General features: G+C 42.0%; 1 protein-coding gene across 2 annotated transcripts in view; it reads left to right on the top strand.

Annotated features, from left to right (window-relative positions):
* Nucleotides 1–18285, top strand: part of PDE1C (phosphodiesterase 1C, calmodulin-dependent 70kDa) — a 64320-nt gene that overhangs the window by 19208 nt on the left and 26827 nt on the right. For both annotated transcript variants that reach the window (XM_010135950.1, XM_010135951.1), the window contains exons 8-14: nt 681–782; nt 2045–2165; nt 4850–4931; nt 9071–9191; nt 10357–10532; nt 13235–13534; nt 16577–16651. In XM_010135950.1, the coding sequence (XP_010134252.1) occupies nt 681–782; nt 2045–2165; nt 4850–4931; nt 9071–9191; nt 10357–10532; nt 13235–13534; nt 16577–16651 (977 nt within the window). The remainder of the gene's footprint in view (nt 1–680; nt 783–2044; nt 2166–4849; nt 4932–9070; nt 9192–10356; nt 10533–13234; nt 13535–16576; nt 16652–18285) is intronic.

Below are 18285 nucleotides of genomic sequence, written 5' to 3'. Positions count from 1 at the left end.
ATAAATTTGAATTGTGTGCTAGATCAGACTGTTCTGGAATTTTAAAATCTCTAGGACACCCATATTATCTTCAAAGGAATTTCAAGTGGATCCTAAACAAAAATTCATACAGGATCAGTTTGGATGAGTGATATCAGGAAAGTAATACAAGTTCTCAAAGGTCTCAACTGCATATATGCGTCATACATACTCAGAAATATTTTTTCACATGCTATTTTTCTTTTAATTGTGTGACTAAACTTTCAATGTAGGTTTCAACCAATTTTAGTCAATTGGACAAAGACTCAGGTTCAAAAGTTCACCTGATTCATGACAAGGCTCTAAACAGCCTTTTTTCTTCATTCTAAGAATGCCATATAAAAAAAATCAATTTAAGAGGTTTGTGCTGAATTGAAAAAGGAGGACTAATACTAATGTGCTCTTCAAAAATCATCTAGGATTCCTCTTAGCGAGGATTAACCACCTGGCTTAATCTGCAGCCCTCCTGCTCCTGTGTTTGTGCAGAAAATCATTCATCCTCTTCCCTGTCCCTGAAAGAGGGATGATGGAAAAAATGACATAGAAAGGCAGAAGCACTGTCAATAATTTGCAGATACACAACAAAAGAAACTAGAGTGTGTCTAATGCTGGGGTTTGTGTTCCTGTTTCCTTGCTCCTGTCCATGTGATGCCATCCAAAAGGGAATTCAGAGCTCTAGTGATTGAGATGGTGTTGGCCACCGATATGTCCTGTCACTTCCAGCAAATCAAAGCCATGAAGAATGCTCTGCAGCAGCCAGAAGGGTGAGTCACTTCACAGCACTGCGCAGTGAGGGGCTGCATTTCAGCTGGTGCTTTGCCATTGTATTTGACTTGAAAAGCACCTCTCCAGAGGTCCTCACTCTCTTTGATGCCCACATCAATTCTCTTTCTGATGTTGAACTTTGAACAAATTCACTTAGGAGTGGCTTGGCACCCCCTATACATGTCACTCCAGTCTGTGCTGCTGGGGGAGCAAAGCTTGCAAAGGTCACCACGTTGGGATCAGCCTTCCCAGGCATTTCCCTTTGCACATCAGGGTAACATCAAGGGCATAATCCAGCTGAGGGACCTCTACAGCTTGAGTGTGGCTCCAGGTTATAAGATCTGCAGGACACAGCTTACACATTGCCCTTCTGCTGATGGTGTCAGCTGCCACCTCTGCAAGGGGCCTGCTCCCTAACTAGAGGACAGATGAAAACAACTTGAGAGCCACTGAGGGAAGGAGTGGGGAATAACAGATGGAGCAGTATAGCGAAGGCCTTTTCTTCTTCCCAGTAAGACACTGGGAGCTGTAATATTTTGTCCACAACCCTTCCCTGTAAGATTTCCTTTATACTGCAGAAAGTTCTGAGTGATGGTCATTTTTTCTTAGGTCTGTTCAGAGCCTCCCAGAATTATACCTGTGCCAGACCAGAGCATGGCTAGCCACTGGGTCCTCTCAAAAGCAACAACTCTTCCAGCTATTTCAAATAGTCAAAAGCTGGAACTGGAAAACGAGACTACCTATCCCAAGAAAACATTCTTTACTGGGTTCTTGGGCTAGTCACTCAGGTCATAACCAGCTTTTCTGTTGTGTGGAAACCAGGTGCAAGGATCCCCTCCTGACCTCGCACTAGTTTTCCATCAGGGAAACATTGATCAGTCACTGTGTAGACTCCTCAGTGCCTCTGAGCTCAGATCCTGCGTTCTGCAGGACCAACTTCTTTTCTGCAGCCCAGCTGAAATGGGGAGAAGAGCAGCTCTTCAAGTCTGCTTGCGCAGCCAAGCAAGCCTGGAAAGGAGCTCAGCAAGGCTGAGCAAAGTTTCCTTTTGCACTTCTGAATGTCTCTTTTACAACAGGAATGGTGTATGTTGGACAAATTAGAGAGTCTTTCATAGTTGTCTGATTTTATGAACACAGAAATCACTTTGTTAATATCCTGGCCAAAGATTCTAATGACCTCATTTCCCTGCTCAGGTGAGATTTTTGTCATTCTCCACTGCAAAAGGAGACAACTAATTTGTTTGATCCTTTGGGTTTTCAGAATTGACAAGCCGAAAGCCTTATCACTGTTGTTGCATACAGCAGATATCAGTCATCCAGCCAAAGCCTGGGATCTCCATCATCGCTGGACCATGTCTCTGCTAGAGGAGTTCTTCAGACAGGTAAAGCTTGGGAAGTCCCTCTGTATTTCTGCAGCGCAGAGGGAATGGGTCAGATTGGGTGAGGAAGTAGGAAAATATGAACACACATCTTTTTCTTTTTCTCTGATTCACACAAGAACTTCTAAATGCTGTGAAGGTTTCTCGTCTGGCACCAGTAGCACTGGCTATTAGGCCTCTTGGGAAGTTTGTGTCTGATACAGTGCCTATAAATGGGGACATTATCCACATAGTAGAAATTCTAATTGGGGAAGATAATATGTGCTTTAGTTTAGCAAAATATGGAAGATGCGATGTTCCACTTAGCTTTAGAACCATAGAAAACAGATTTAGGTAGCTGTGCTTTATAGAACTGTACTTATATTGTTGGGGTAGACGTGAAAAATGCACTACTCTTACTTTAGATGAAGTGAACTGGTGCAGTTTATAGCTCACAGTGGACTGCCTGTCGACAGACCCACAAATCTAGACAAATCATTAAGCTCTGTGTGATAGCTATAAGCTCGCCGAGAGACTAATTAAGAGCATTTAAAGAGCTGTCTTAAAAAACAAAGTAAACAGAGCACTTAGGAGTGTTTAGGATACTTCTCACCAATATGAACTACTAAACTAAGCAGAAAACCGGGTGTTTAATTTCCCTCCAAAGTAAAATAACTTCATGTTTTATAGTAAATCTGAATGCAATCAAGAAAAATATATGCCAAGTTTTAAAATGTTCTAATGATTTTTTCAAACAGCATCTGTTTTTAAAGGTATTGTGGGAACCCTTTCTCAATAAGTGCATTGCAAGAATCTGCTTTGAAATTAATCCTTTAATTTGTTTTTTGAACAAAAAATGAGGTTTACTAGGTTGTCCTGGGTTCAGCTAGGATAGGGTTAATTTCCACAGCCAGGCTAGCCAGACAGAACCGGCCAATGGGATGTTCAATACCATAGTAATGTCAGGCCAGTGTATATATCTGTATCTATATAAGGTGAGCCTAGGTGGGGGGCTGCCGTTTCAAGGAGCAGCACAGCAGCCCTGGGGCTCGGAGGGTGCAGTGCCTTGTTTTCCTTTCTCTGTGTGAGGACCGTGGTGGTAAGAAACTGGGCTGGCTTCACGTGAGGCTTTTATTTCCTTGCTCTCGGCACCTGCAGAGCCTGTCCAGTCCTCTCTATTACGTGCTCTGCAGAGCCATAAAGCCTGACTTAACCTACATCAGTGCAGGTCCCCAGCCCTATTGGTTTCCAAGTATTTTTGTGATGTGACACTGGTCTTCCTACACCAAGTAACCATGCTGTAAGTGAATGATGCTTCTGAGTATGATATGGGTGGTTTTTTGTATTCAGCAACTCTGGTGAGCATCTCTTAAAGCAAATATCTTGCGTTAATTAACTTGTTTTACTACAGCATTTTAGCCACAAGGGAGCTGCCCAAACAGCTTTGAAGGAGTCAAGTATCTCCCTGAGCAGTTGGAAAGGCAGTTAGGGGTTCTTTCCTAAAGAGAATTAGGCACTGGGGGTTTTAAGAAGTAAGAGAAGAATGATGAACAGGTAAGAGCTGGCGTTGAGAGATGGTTTTCTTGAGAGATGCAGCAGACCCAGTAAAGGAATGTTACTTGGAAATATTTCTGTGTTTGGTTTCTGGTTTATGCTGATGTTTGTTTATCAGACTCCTAACAGAAAGCAGAATTATTTTGCAATAGAAGAATACTGTTGCTTGTCGTTCCACCCAGAACTCACAGGACTTGTGCCCCAATTTCATGTCTGTTATATTAACAAAAAGAAGAAGAATTCAGCTCTCCTTGTGCCTGCAGAAATTTTTCTCTGGTTAGTTTGCTGTCTATTTTAGCTTCACATTTGACATTAGTCAGAACATTGGTAAGAAATTCAGCACAGTTTAAGTGAGCTGCTCATTTAAGAGATTGATTCTGTAGTATATTTAACAGGCTGTTTGCATTTGAATGCTCAGCGGGGTGTGTTGCAGCTATGTCATCCTCTGTATCTTCTCAGCATAAAGCAATACGTTATAGAGTGACTGAACCAAGTTAAAGGGCTTTTTCAGAATACGCAGCTTGGAAGACCAGGGAAAAAAAAGGGATTGTAGCACTTGATTTTCTGCACCATCTTGTGATGTTATAGATGAGAACTTTCAGTTCTGAGGGCTGGACATTTGTACTTCAGCACTTATTTAAAATACTGAGAACGTCAGAATTTCAGAATCCCAGGTTGGAAGGGACCTCAAGGATCATCTGGTCCAGCTTTCTTGGAAAAGAACGGTCTACACAAGATGGCCCAGCTCCCTATCCAGCTCGATCTTAGAAGTGTTCAGTGTTGGGGAATCCACCGCTTCCTGGGGAGATTATTCTGACAATTGAGGTCCGCTGCGTTCTCTGGAGAATTGCAGGGAGAAGAATTCTTGTGCTCAAGTGCGTTTGTAGTTGGTGAATAGAAGTACCAAGCAGGCAGAGAAAGCTCTAGGGGAAGTTTCACCAGAATCAAGCTGCTTAGTTCACCAACTTCTTGGACTACAGCTTTTCCAGCAAGACTCAAATTCTCCACAATTTGATCTAAGAAAACCCCAAACAAACAACAAACCTAAGTTAGTAAAGAAAGTAAAATGAGAGGCTTTTACAGTGGTGACCTAAGATATCAAAGTGCAGTGTGTCTTGGCTTTTTCTAATTTCTTCTCAATTTTGTTTCTCCAGGGTGACAAAGAAGCAGAACTAGGGCTTCCCTTCTCTCCACTGTGTGATCGCAAGTCTACTATGGTTGCTCAGTCTCAAATAGGTATGTCCCTTTTGGTGCATGCAAAGGAGCATCTTAAAAGCAAAACTTACTCCTCCCTGTAGGACTAAGATCATGGTTGTCTCTCATCACTTGGAACTGTGTTGAAGAGAGGAAATAAAGCACAATGATGTTATTTTCCCCATACTAACAATTCAAAACTGAAGAGCCATTAAATTTATGGTGGTGATTTTTGCACGGAAGCCAACAAATAGCAAACCCTTTTCTGCTCCACCAGTTCAGAGATAGAGATCCTTTTACAGATTCACCAACAGCGCTTTCTCTACCTCTTCTCTAGTTACTGAGTGAAAAAGCAGGAGAAGGATGAGGCAGCATTTGGTGAGCAAATAGGAGGGGCTGTTCAGGAGGCTGGGAGCAGAAAAATAACGCAAGGGAAAAGGTGCATTTGTAGGTGGATTTTTATACTGAGGAAGCAAGTGAAGTAGAGAGAACAACATGATCTAACCTCAGCTGGAGAATAGGAAGTCAACTGGAGTAACAAATGGAAGATAAGGAAGATGGACCCTAAAATTGGGATCAGAAGCAGAAAGAGAGAAACTGTATTAAAGGAAAAGCAACCAAAAATTTGAAGTATGAAATTTCTCTCAAAGAACAAGACAAAGACAGCCTTGAACCTGGGGAAGTTCACATTCTTAGCCATATCTGTGGCTAAGAGCCATTTCTGTTTAAAATTATTTCATTGTTTCTGTTTAAAATTACTTAATTGTTCCCCCGGGACCCTCTACATAGGCTTGTGTGTGCTTGGAAACCACACAACCTTGCCCTCCTCTTTTGTGCTCCTTTGCTCAGAAAGTCCAGGAGAGCCAAGAAGCTTCTGCATGGTTATCCTGTGTGCAAAAGTAACGATGAATTAAACCATCCCCAACACAACTCCACCTTATAAAAGAGGCACTCGTCAGTATGCAAAGTCAGCCTTATTTAGACAGATACTATTTGTCATTATATTTTATTTGTGCAGTTCAGTAAGCCATTGACATTAATAGGCTACTCTCTATAAATCTTGCCTTCCAACATAAAATTTTCATTTCTCAGTCTGCTGCACAAATTGGCAGTGTCTTTCTGTAACGTCTCCTTTGTTAAATCAAAACCTCTTATATTTTCTGGCTGTCTGCTGAGGTAAAGCTTTCAAAGTAGTACCCTACATTCTCAGACAAATAATCTGTTCCAATTCCTTTATTTACCTGATTAATAGCCTTAACAAATTGTTCCCTGAACTAGTAATTACTACATTTCTTTGCAAAAGAAAGTTCTTGCTGAATCCCAGATTGTGCTATTATCTGCAGCCATCAGTTCCCAGAAATAAAAAACCTCTGCGCTTTGTGAAATAATCTGTGCTCTTGGTTCTGTCGAGGATAGAGCCTAGAAATCCTTTTCCAGTGGCTCAGGAACGTTTGTAGTTGCTGGTTTGCTGCTCTGAGCAGCAGATGCAACAGCGGCAAACATTTTGATTAACAAAAGATCTTCTCAAATGCAGGCTGAAGGTTTTGCAGTATGGACTTTTTGCGTGGTAATGAGGCAATCTAATAGCAAAAACTTCCTCAAAAGAAAGAATGTCTCTGTCTCTCCTGTTGCTTCAGTCTGTTGAAGAAATTGTTCAGAGTTTAAACTGATAATTGAAAAACCCTGAATATCAAATAATGAGCCTGAGTTTTAAAACCTACTAATGTTAATGACAATTTATCATCATTGTTCTTCTTCAACAGAACAAGTGTGGTAAATATTTCTGTACCCCAGTGAACTACAGAAATCAGGAGAGATTCACGTCCAGAAATCAGGCTGCTTGTCAGAGTGGGGGAGACAAACAAACTGCAAAAAACACCAGGCCAAGACTTGTATTTCCCAACAAGAGTATCAGAAGTTAAAGCTTCTCTGTCTGTCCCCAACTTGTTTGACTAGAGATCAGCCTTAGTAGTCATTGTCCTCTTTTGCATCCTTTTATTTCTGTCCCTTGGCTGACAAGAAAGAAAATTACAGCTTTGGAAAACGTTGGGTGAAGGCTGATGAGTGCATGCTGACGATTCTGTTGGGCTTTTTTTCTGGCAGTGGGCTTTAGGGGGACTGCTCTCTAGCCCATGTTTGCCATGGTGGTATGCTCAGGTGGAATGAATGAATGAGTGAACGCTAGGTACGTGCCTGGGGTTCATCACCAGCGAACAGTGTTAATAGATAAAATCATCTCACTCACTGGGGTACAGAAATATTTACCACACTCATTCTATTGAAGAAGGAAAAGGTTGATAAAATGGTCATTAGCATTAATTGGTTTTAAAACCCAGGTTCATTACTTGATATTCAGGGGTTTTAATTAGCAAACTAAATCGCCACATTGAAATCACGGTGTCTTTAGGTAAGAGGAGAGAGAACACGGTGGGGGGTGGCACTTGGGAATACGGCATACTTTACATACGTATTAATAAAGTCCTAAGTTTTGTTTCTATGAGAGAAGATGATGTTTCCCAGCTTTATTAAATCCCCTTTTTAAGGAGACAGAGTTGAATAGCTTGTTCTGTTATAGGCGATAGAGGTAAAAATACCACTTACCAAAGAAAACTTCTCCTAGATCTTTGAGTTTGTTTATCTGTGGTCCCTTGTGCCACTTCTGCCAGGCTTCTCCCAGGGAAAAGTTGTTTCTTAGACACCACAACTGGACCTTGTGTTTATGTGCAAATGTCAAGTATCTCAGGAAGCAGATCCCACCACCTCGCTGCTGAAGTCCAGTGTTTTAAGAAATGGTATGAAGTTTGCTGGGATTATCTGGGTTGTAAGCGCACAATTTCTTGTCGTGGCTTTATACTGCGTACATTTCTGATTAACTCTTTGAAAGGAGAGAGTTCTTTTTTCCATAAATTTGAGCAGCTAAGGCTGTCTCAGTGTTATGGCAGCCCATGATTCAGATAAGACTGAATGCATATTTTCTCCAGATTTACATAATGTTAGTATGAAATTCTAAGAACTTGTAAGTGATGTTTTTAATTTGGCTAGGCATGAAAATACACTTAATTACCCTTCCTTTTAGAAATTTAGCAAAAATCAAGGGAGGGAAATTAAACTAGAAGGATGCTCAGCTGCTTTGCACTCCAGGTGTGGATCAAAGCATCTGTGAATTCAGGTTCCTGGCCCGTGTGGTCTTTTCTCCTTTTGTTGTTCTGTTATCCTCTAGAATGGCCAGGGTATGTCATATCATGACCCAGACAGGGAAATGATAATATTATGAATGTATAATTAATAGTTGATAATTACTAGGTATCTTTAAAAATTGTAATAATAGGGAAGGTCCTAAATCCCAGAGTACCTTAGGAGGGATTGGGGAAATCGTTGTTTTCTTGGCTACCTGCCAAGTGAAGTGCTAAAAGGAACGTAAAAAGTAGCCCTGGCCCCAGGTGAGAATTTAGGGAAAAGTGTAGGGTACCGTAAACTCCTCACTCTCACATTTTTTCCGTGCAACTTGGATTTTCCTTCATCTCCTGAGCTTGTGGCCACAGGGCCCTTCAGTCTGCCCTTCCCAACATTTAGATCAGAGCCGCGTTCATCTCTGCCAAACTGGATACTGAAGTAGAGATTATTTGGCCCTTCGTGTTTTTTCCTTTCCTTATATTAAAAAATGGTGGGAAGAGCATCTATGTCTGTTTTATTGTTAACAAGAACAAGCTGGCTGAGCACAGAGGAGAGAATATTCACAGCAACCCACTGATAGGCAGTAAGGGAGGATTGCGTGTAACTCCACACCAGCAAAGCCTACCACTATTTTTACTGTTGTATTAATTGTTTGCTTTTAGAGAGTTAATCTTTGAAACTGGGTTTTATCCAAATCCACTAGGAACTTGGCTTAAACATCCCACTCCTCGTATAAAACAAGTTCTGATGCATCTGTTTATGTTTTGATTTGCCAGTTTCTTTCCAGTGTTTAAGGAGTTACCATTTATTGCCTGCTTTATCCAGGCTCTTGGGTCAGGGATTAATGTGTAACTCTGTTTTCCCTTTCTAGTATTTGCCTGTCCCTCTTTCAAAGGTATAATTTTTTTACTCTGTCTTTTGCAGCGTGGCTGTCTCCGATCGCTGAAGCAGTGACTCCACATAAATATTCCTCTTGCCTGCTTGACTCTGCTTGTGTTTCTGCTCAGGTTTCATTGATTTCATCGTGGAACCCACTTTTACTGTGCTGACCGACATGACCGAGAAGATTGTGACTCCGCTTATTGATGAAGCTTCCCGCTCTGGCATGTCAGGGTTCAGGCGTTCCAGGTGAATAACCATGCACCCTCTTCCTTCATGCCCGGCTCTCCTGGTTTCCCCCTCACGATGTATGTCTTGCATACCCGCCTTGCCAACACTGCAGCTCACCTTGTGATGAGACTTTGTTGCAGGGAATCTCTAGCCCAGAGGACAGCAGAGAGGGAGCTGTGAACCTGAGCCGTGCCTCCAAAGGCAGTGAGCACAAACGGTTTTAGCCATGCCATCAGGTGACATTTAGTGCTCTCTGTCACTAATGTCAGAGAGAGGTAGAGGGAGTTGATGGGAGGCACTCGTTTCTTCATGCCTACAAGTATAAATGGGACTGAAATACAAAAGAGGACTGGGAAGTGGAAGCAGGCTTCAGTGACAGTGTTTAAGGTTATGCAGATGTGTGAACTACCACCAGAATTCACCTGGAGTTTGGGTGTAAGGAGTCTTGGCACATTCAACCTGCTCGGCTGTTGTAGAGAAACGACTGTATTAGTAGTTTCATGAACAGGACATGTCTTGGGATTCAAATGCCACGTGGCTAGTGCTCCTTAGAGTAGGGCTACCAAGTCAGGATTCCTTCTGTGACTTCTTTACTCTTGGGCTGTGACACAAAGAGCAAGCGCTACGATCTTGCTATGTCACTTACCTTGCCTGTATTAAAATGTGCGCAACGAAGTGTCCACCTTTGAAAGACAGCTGTAGGGTCTGTAACTGAAATGAGTGCCTGATTTCAGCCTCAGCTGAGCTCACCGTGCCCTGGACTGAGGCTGGCTCTTGTCCTGTGCCAAATGGCTCCTGTTGGTGGATTTTAGGAGCCTCCTCCTTTGACATGTTTGATTTCTAGACTTGTCTGACTCTCCAATGAATATTTAGGGAGTGAAGATGGACAACAAAGGTAATGGTAACACTTGGAATAATTCTATTTCTTTGGGATTATGGAAACAGAAAAATAAGCAGGGAATAGCTGCCCTTATTTCTAATACTGGCTCAGGTTGTGCTGTTTGCTCTAACATCAGTTGCCCTGGGGTGGCAGGGAGGGAGAGGAGGATGAGGGATTCAAGCTTAGTTTTGGGTTTTTTTCTGGTTGACTCTGTTATCTAGACTGACAGTCATTATTTCTTCTTAGTTGTTATTGGCTGTATGGGATACTGATTTCTTCTGTGTTTTGTGGTCTTGTGTCCAGTCTGAATAGCATTAATCCCTCCGAAGTTAAAAGATCGAGTGTCAAGAGCACTGGGTCCGAAGGAAGTGCCTCACTCAACTGCTCCATACTCACTGTGGACTTCAAATGTTTTAAAGCCACCTGGACTGAGGTGGTGCAGCAGAATCGGGAGAAATGGAAAGCGCAAGCCACCAAAGGTAACAGCCAGGCTTCTTATTGCAAGAATTAAAATGCTTTTGACATCATCTTCAATCAAATTATTCTCCAAGTAAGCACTGCTAGTTTGAAAAAAACTGCTTTTCAAGGTCAACAACCTACACTGAGTGCAGAAAGAAAGAAATATTGTGACTCATCTGTGCTTTATACTTTTCTTACGTGGTGTAAGTATATGTAATGAAGGATGTGGACAATGGAGGAAAAAAAATAATTGTAAGGGAGGTCTCCTAAAGTCACAAGTCAGACTCAGGGTGGATGCAAAACCGGGTGGAACGACTTCATAGGGGTAGGTTATCAGTTTTTCACTGTTAAGATTGGAAGAGGTATGGATGATAGGTCAGGGGAGAAGGACAAGGTGTTCTCGATTCACAGCTGGTTTCATATTTCTAGTGGTAGCTTGGATAATGAGTTGGGAACTATGGGGCAGATGCTGATGGTGTCATCAACCTGGGAGGGACTGCAACTATTTCAGAAGAACACGAGTTGATCAAGGGTTCAATATTGTCATGCTATTGAAAGAAATACAAAAATACACTCCCCACAAAAAACCCCAACCAACAAACCTTGCTTCTAAGACCCCTCTGGCATTCCTCCCATCTTTCCAGCAGCAACAAGCCTCCTCACCCCCCTCCCCCGGCAGAGCCGTGTCCAGTTTTGGCTGCTGCAGTTCAGGAAGCGTGGGCCAGCTGCAGACAATACAGAGTACAGCAGTGCAGGTGATGATACCTGTGGTTATAGCTGAAAGCCCTTTGCTGAAGACTCTTGTAGCTGCAAAACAAGGGAACTCTTTTTTTATTCAAATACTCTGGGCTGGGCTGTGAAGAGGAGAAAAAATGGGCAGGTGATTGTGAACTGATAGTAAGTCAGATGTCAGCAAATCTCTATTGTTGCTCTTTCAGAATGGAGGAGAGCCAAGAGTTGAGAACAATTTAGGTCTAACTGGCCCTTGCCTCCAGGGATTAGGTAATTGCCCAAGGGCTCCTGGAGCCCCGAGGTGATTTAGACCAGCTTTGGAAACAAAGAAGGAGGAATGTATCACTGGTTTGGTGTTTTTTAATTCATGAAATTGGTTGTGATACAATTTCTTCTCTGAATGCAAACCCTTATTAATGGAGATGCCGGATTTCATGTAAATGGAATTCACACGCGATGTATTATGTGGCCTTGGCTTCAGGGCTGGTGGAAGATTTGCTGCAGTTCTGTTTGCCAGAGCACATTGTTCCTCTGCAACTGAAAGGCCTGTCTAAAGGTGCCGGAAAGCCCGTGTTATTATTCAAATTAAATTTTCCTTTGTGATTAAAACTTACCATTCAGGAAAATCCTTTCTAGGCATTCCATGAAAATGAAAACAAAAGCATAATTCAAAATCTGCTTGTTTTCCAGGGACTTTTTTTTGACTTTTTATTTTCCAATTGGTAGTTACTATTTCACAGTTCTTTGCATGAAGCCAGTAGAGGTACCACCCTGAAGGATTTAATTTCGACATGTACCGTGCAAATTTGCTTGTCGGCTAAGGATCACTAGATAAAAATCTGATGTGCAGGAGAGATGTGTGGTAAAAGAAATAAAATTGATCTGCCATTTCATCTCAAACAAACAGAGTAGATCATAATAGATTCTGGATATTGGACTTCTGAATGTGATTTGTACCCACTTTTTGCAGTGACTGCTTTGCATAAAGACTTTTTTCTAACTGTGCACATGTAAGCGTCAAGTTTTGATTCAAGTGGATGTGCACATGTTGCTTAACTAGTGCTGCAACTTCAACTGTGTATTGATGTAGTATTTTGTGTTCATCCTTCTCAGAGTATCCTCATGAGAAGTGTGTGGTCATTAACACTTCAGCTCTAGAGGAAAGCGGTTTATTTTTAGTTGCCTCATAAACCACCCCCCACCCCCCTTCTAGCAGGTCCTGAGGGCAGTCTAGGGGAGAATTAATTGCTCATTTAGAAGCAGAGGGCCCACCAGTTTGCAGACATGGGAGCCCTTAAGCAGTCATTTTATCTTTACCTTTCTGACAACCTTTAGCCCTGATTAGTTGATTTTCTTTCTGATTTTACCACTCTTCATGGCCAGTAACTTGGATCAGGGCCCTGGTTTATGGGTCAAAGGTTCAGAAAGCAGTTTCAGCTTCTGTTCACCCGAATTCATTGACTTTCCGATAATTTCTGTGTTCTGGGTGTGTTTAACAGTTCAAGCATGCATATTATTTTTATCCTGAAAGATGTATGGAAGAGTACGGCTCAGCATATGCATGGGCTGGGGACTAAGGAGCTGTTCTAGGACTCCGGGGTCCTTGCATCAAAGCCTTTGCCCAGCTGCTGCCTTGCTCCTGACTTGCAGCAAATCTCTGCTCCTCTCTCCACGTGTGTTGTCTGCCTTAGCCTTACTCAGCAGGGCTTGCTGTGCAGCAAGAGTTTAAATTTCCGACCCGTCTCAAACTGGTGTCTTGCAACACATGCAGGTGCCCTGCCAGTAAAAACAAGAATTGTTAAAAGAAGACGAATAAAGCATGTAACTGTTGATTGACAACAAATTGCAGCGGGGGATCAGGAGGAAAGGAAACCCGTCTATGATTATTATTACTACTACTATTATTATTAAATTATTGGCAGAATATTCCCTTTGACCAACAATCATGATTTCTTTCCTTGTTTTGATTCTCTCTTTGCTGAGGATGCAGAAGAAAAAGCTAAGAAAGAAGCAGAGGAAAATGCTCATCAGGGAACAGATGAAAAGAAAACAGATGAAAAGGATGAGAAAAAACCAGCTGAAGATGCCACAGCAGCAAAGACAGAGAACAGCAGAGAACCAAATCCTGGGGAAAACAAAAGCGCAGATTCCAATAAGAATCATGTAAACGGGACTCAGCAAACTGGGGTGAACAAACACGAAGCCTCTCAAGGGAAAAACACGCCTAGGACAGATCAGGAAGCAGAGTTTCTTCATGCACTGGGAGAACAGAAACAGCATGTCCAGAATGGTGAGTTCCCTCCTTCCGCTGAACTGTAAATCCAGCCCTAAAACCAGTATCCCCCCTCAGTGGTGGGGGAACCTGATGTCCTGAAAACGGATGTCCTGGGCCCAGAGCCTCTTCCTTGGCTTCGGCAGTCACCTGCACATGGGAATCGGAAACTGCCAGTGAACTCCCAAGTCATAGTCTTCTGTGGAAGATGGGGTTCATCATGCCTGCTTGGGCACTTCCAGAGGAAAGGAAAAAATGTCTTGCCTCCTGGAAGTGAAGCAGGGTGTGATAATACACAGGCTGAAAAGCTGAAACGAATGTTCTTGGTTCAATGCACAGCTTCATTGCTTGGGTAACTGACAGAGTAGCAGCATATAATTTGGCTTATAAATTCTTTTTTCGGCCAATTAAAGGTATCTTTGAACTGAGTCTCAGATAAAATAAGTTTTGGAACAGAGGATTTCCCCCCTCTCTGTTTTTAAGAGTTATTTTATTTATGGTTCCTTTGCCCAGTTTTTTTATTAGGCCAGTCATGAACCTTTCTTTGGAGATTTTTTTTTGTCCAGAAATTTTATTCCAGAAATTTTATTTTAACTTGCTAGAGAACTAAATTAAAATAAGAATCATGTTTTGCACCCAAAAAAGGTGGAAAAAATGTTTGAAAATTGCATTAAACATTGAAAAAAAATTAGACCCATTTCATCACTAGATTTTTTTTTAGACTGGAAGCACTACGTGCATCGAGCTGTCATGCTCTGTTACGCGTGGGAGTTGTCTGCAGACAGTGTTATGCGGGTGAAGGGGAGTGGGCCCTGCGAGGAGACAGAAGGGCTGGGGGCATATGAAATCCCAGTTAGACTGCATCAGAGTTTTCTTCTGAAATCCTTTGGTTTCCTTCTATCAATACAGGAGTTAACTGAGCTCTAGTGATTCTGACAGTACCTTTTTGAGCGTTGTCTCTCTGCTGCAGGTGTCAAAAATGCTTTGAAAGGAATTGTAATGATTTCTGAAAATTATTCGTTTTCCTCAGGAACAGAAATTCTGCTCCTTAATTTATGGGAAACGGCCTTTATGAGGTACCATCACTGCAGGATCTTTGGAGACTGATGAAATCTTAACATTTGTATCGCTGAGTTCACCACAGCTTCCTTTACGCCTATGTGTTAATACCTCATCGTAAAGTATTTCCCTTATTATTTCTCTGCCTTTGTAATCCCTTTAAAAAAGATCATTGCGATCATCATTCTGCTCTGCTGCTGGCAGTATGGCAGTGCAGATATTACAACACTCAAAAGTCCCCTCTTCATAATAAGTTACATTCAATGAAACTTCAGATACTGTGTTGTCGAGTGAGTTTAAAGTCTCTGTCACTCTCTGCCCATGTGCTTTCTCAGAGAGATCAAGCTCTGCAATAACGTTCGTATGGATGTTCGTCATCTTTTCTTGCACACGCTTTAGGTCAGGCAACTTTTTGCAATGGTCAAATGAAGTATTATTAGCTCGTTGTCACCATCAGCCATATGATGCTGGAGGAAATGTAAGAAGACTTTTGTGATTTGCCAGATACAATTTCATGTCGTTTCCTGAAGACAGGGTGGTTCTTTTAGAGGCCACCTTCATCAAGCAGACACCTCAACCCTGCTTGGAACTGCTCATACGTGTTCCAAGGAGCCGGAGTCAGTAGCAGTGTGATCAGCTGAGGAGGCTGCTGATTGTCCTGTATCATCTTGCTTTTGTTTTTCTCTCACCCACATGCGACAAAACATGCAAAGTGTTGGCTCTGAATGAGAACTGGAGAGGACGTGTTTTTTTCTACCTTCTTAAATATTTTAAGATTTTAAAACCATTCCTCTTTTACACTGTGATGAAGCTTAATTGGAATAATCCAAGAATAACAAGTATTCCAGTGGTTAGGGCACAATGTGGAAGAGGGAGATCTCGCCTCTCTACAATTTTCTTTTTTTTGAGCTGTGCATGACTATTTTGCAGACAGATCAGATTCTGTGTAACACATAATACCTATATCTTGACCCAAATGCTGAGAAGGAGTTATAGTAACAAAAATAGTAACAGAAATGGAATAAGCATCTCTTTAATACAGGCCTGTAACGTGCCTCACATTTACAAAATTCTAGATAGAGACTTGTACAGCTTTTTGTGTTGAGGTGTGGGTCACAGATCCACTGTTACTCCTCTGGGGGGAAAGGGCAAGCTGCCTTCTCCCGTCCGGGCAGTCTGCTCTTGCTTCTGCAGACATCTTTGCTGCCGTTCGGACACCGCAGCCCAAAGAGCCCTGTTCTGGTAGAGCTCTCCCTTGAAGATATTTTTCATTTGATCTTGCATTTGTCATTCTCATTCAATGAAGGGAAGGTCTGATGTGCTCTGCTGTAGGACTGATAGAGGTCTGAAAATGAGAATGTCTCTGTTTAACCTTCCTGGCTTCATAAAATACACCCCAGCTCTCACTGCCATTTTCATTCTGCATCAGCCATTGCTCTGCCAAAGGCCTCGCTTTCCTGGTTTGCAGCAGAGGCTCGTAAAGGGAGTGGTCAATGCTGGGGTGATAGTTTGTTCCCTGACACCGTCATCAAAGCACCAACCCAAATGAATCTGTGGATAAAGGAAACTGGTAAGAGAAAGTAAGACAAAATTATGTGGGTCTATATGGGATAGCTAAGGTGGTTCTTTCATGCAGAGACTTAGGATGACATCTTGAAGGGTTTTAGTCCTTTATTCTGAATTTGAAATGAAGGTTGTGCTCAGGTTTTTAATGGCCTACATACAACCAGAGGGAGTTCAAGTTTACGTGTGCGCTTAAAGAGGTGTTAACAATTAGAATAAATGTAAGGGTAGATTGTAAATCTTTATTTTCTGCAGGAGGTGGGTAAATTTTGTCTGATGCTTTATTCTGTGAAAATGTGTTCATCCAGTTCCTTGTGAATTCAGACCTTTTCTCCTAAGGAACATCTCCTTTGGTTATTGCAATTTGATTGTTATAGGCATTAATAAACTGCAGTCTGCATTAAAAGGCTTATAGTGTTACTTCCTGCTTCTTTCTAGGTGAATTAAAGGAAGACAATAAGTTGGACATAAAAGATCAGTCTGGTGTGAGGGATGAATCAAAGCAAACAGATGGTAAGGACAACGTTTTATTACATTTTGTCACTTGTTTTTATATGTGATTTTCCCCTACACATCTGCAATTTATTCTAAAACCAAAAAATTGCGCGATAACCAGAAACAGACTTAACAGAAACAGTCATAAAAACTTGAAAAAAGCCATTAGGGCATTCTGCGGGAAAACCATCCCTTTCACATCATGCCGAGCACCACTAAGTTGTTCTCTTGGTGAGCCTTATCCATCAATTTCTGTGCAGTGCCTGCAAGAAAAATCCTGGATTATTAGAGTTGCTTAATAGGAAATGCGAATTTGTGAGGTTCTATCCTTCTGACTTTCTTTGGGCCATATTCTGCTCTCTGTTAGGACAGGCTGCAAGGGAGATGCAAAAAACAGAGCTAAGAAAAAACAACAAACTGCCCCAAATGTCCCAGTTTTTCACAACTGTGTGTTACACTACGGCAAGACAAACACAAAGCTTTCTTGACTTAATTGGCTGAGGGGGAATTTGCCAAGCACTGTCGAACTGGAGGTGTGGGAAACAAGCAGGAGTGAGCACATCAGCGTAGAGGTTCTATTAAGCATGCTGTAGAAAAGGGACACTGCAGAAACGTTGTGGAACTGAAGCAAGCCCAAGTGATGAACAGTTTCTTGGACATATCTTTCTAAGATAGTATCTGAACCCACGTGGCTCCAAAAGTAATTGCTAAAGTGTTAGGTAGCAAAATAAATGGAAACAAGTGTCAGAGCCAGCATTTTCTTTGTGTATGTCTCAGTGACATCCACCAAAACAGCTATTCCTAAATATAAATAATACAGTACTTTGGTTTTTTGGTCAGGAAAGACGGCCTCATTGTAAGGACTGCAGCTGAAAAAGGTACCCTGTTTTCTTTTATTGCTTCCTTTTAAATAATTCCTTAAAATTCCTATTGCTCTAGCAAAGTGATAAATTAGAAGAAAAGTGATACCTCATCTAAAAATGTAGAAAAATTCGCTTAGATTCATGTATTTGTTTCAGTCACATAAATATGTACTTTTTTCAGAGGCCCTTTAGGAACAATTGTTTAGGAAAATTCAGTTATTTTGTTAAGAGGTGGTATTATTTACACACTTGAATTAAGTGTATGTCAGGAAAACAGTCTTCAACAAGTACCATTCGCAGCTCTTTCTGCCCTCATGCAGAAATTAAGCACAAATGCTCGAACAGCATGTGACTCTTCAGATGTTCATAAACACGTGCAGTGCTGTCCGTAACGATCGAGGCCCCAGAAGAATTAACGGGCGGAATGGCTACTCGCCCCGCTGTGGTGTGTGATGGCTGAGCAGCGGCTCGGCCAGAAGGCTCCAGCCCTGGCAGGACTGAGTGGATGCAGAAACACTGGGGCTGATTTAGGAGAACTCAGGAGGATCAGCCCAGCCAAGAGAGCAGACCTGGGAACCCCTAACTTTGAAGCCCTGCTCTCTCAAGGTCTCAGAAAGATTAGGAGCACCTAGTTAATTGGGCTGGAGGACCAAAAAGTGAATCCGTCATGCTGACTTGAAGGTTAAGGATGTGAATTTGGTTCCTTGCAAGTTGTTAGTCTTTGTGTGGTATTAGTTATTTAATGTCTATTTCTTCTGTAAGGAAATGTTCTGCTCATCCCTGTAGGGA

Source organism: Buceros rhinoceros, unplaced genomic scaffold (genome assembly GCF_000710305.1).
Source record: "Buceros rhinoceros silvestris isolate BGI_N320 unplaced genomic scaffold, ASM71030v1 scaffold12235, whole genome shotgun sequence".
Taxonomy (NCBI): domain Eukaryota; kingdom Metazoa; phylum Chordata; class Aves; order Bucerotiformes; family Bucerotidae; genus Buceros; species Buceros rhinoceros.
Note: the sequence above shows the minus strand (reverse complement) of the source record. Positions and strands in the feature narration are given on the sequence as shown.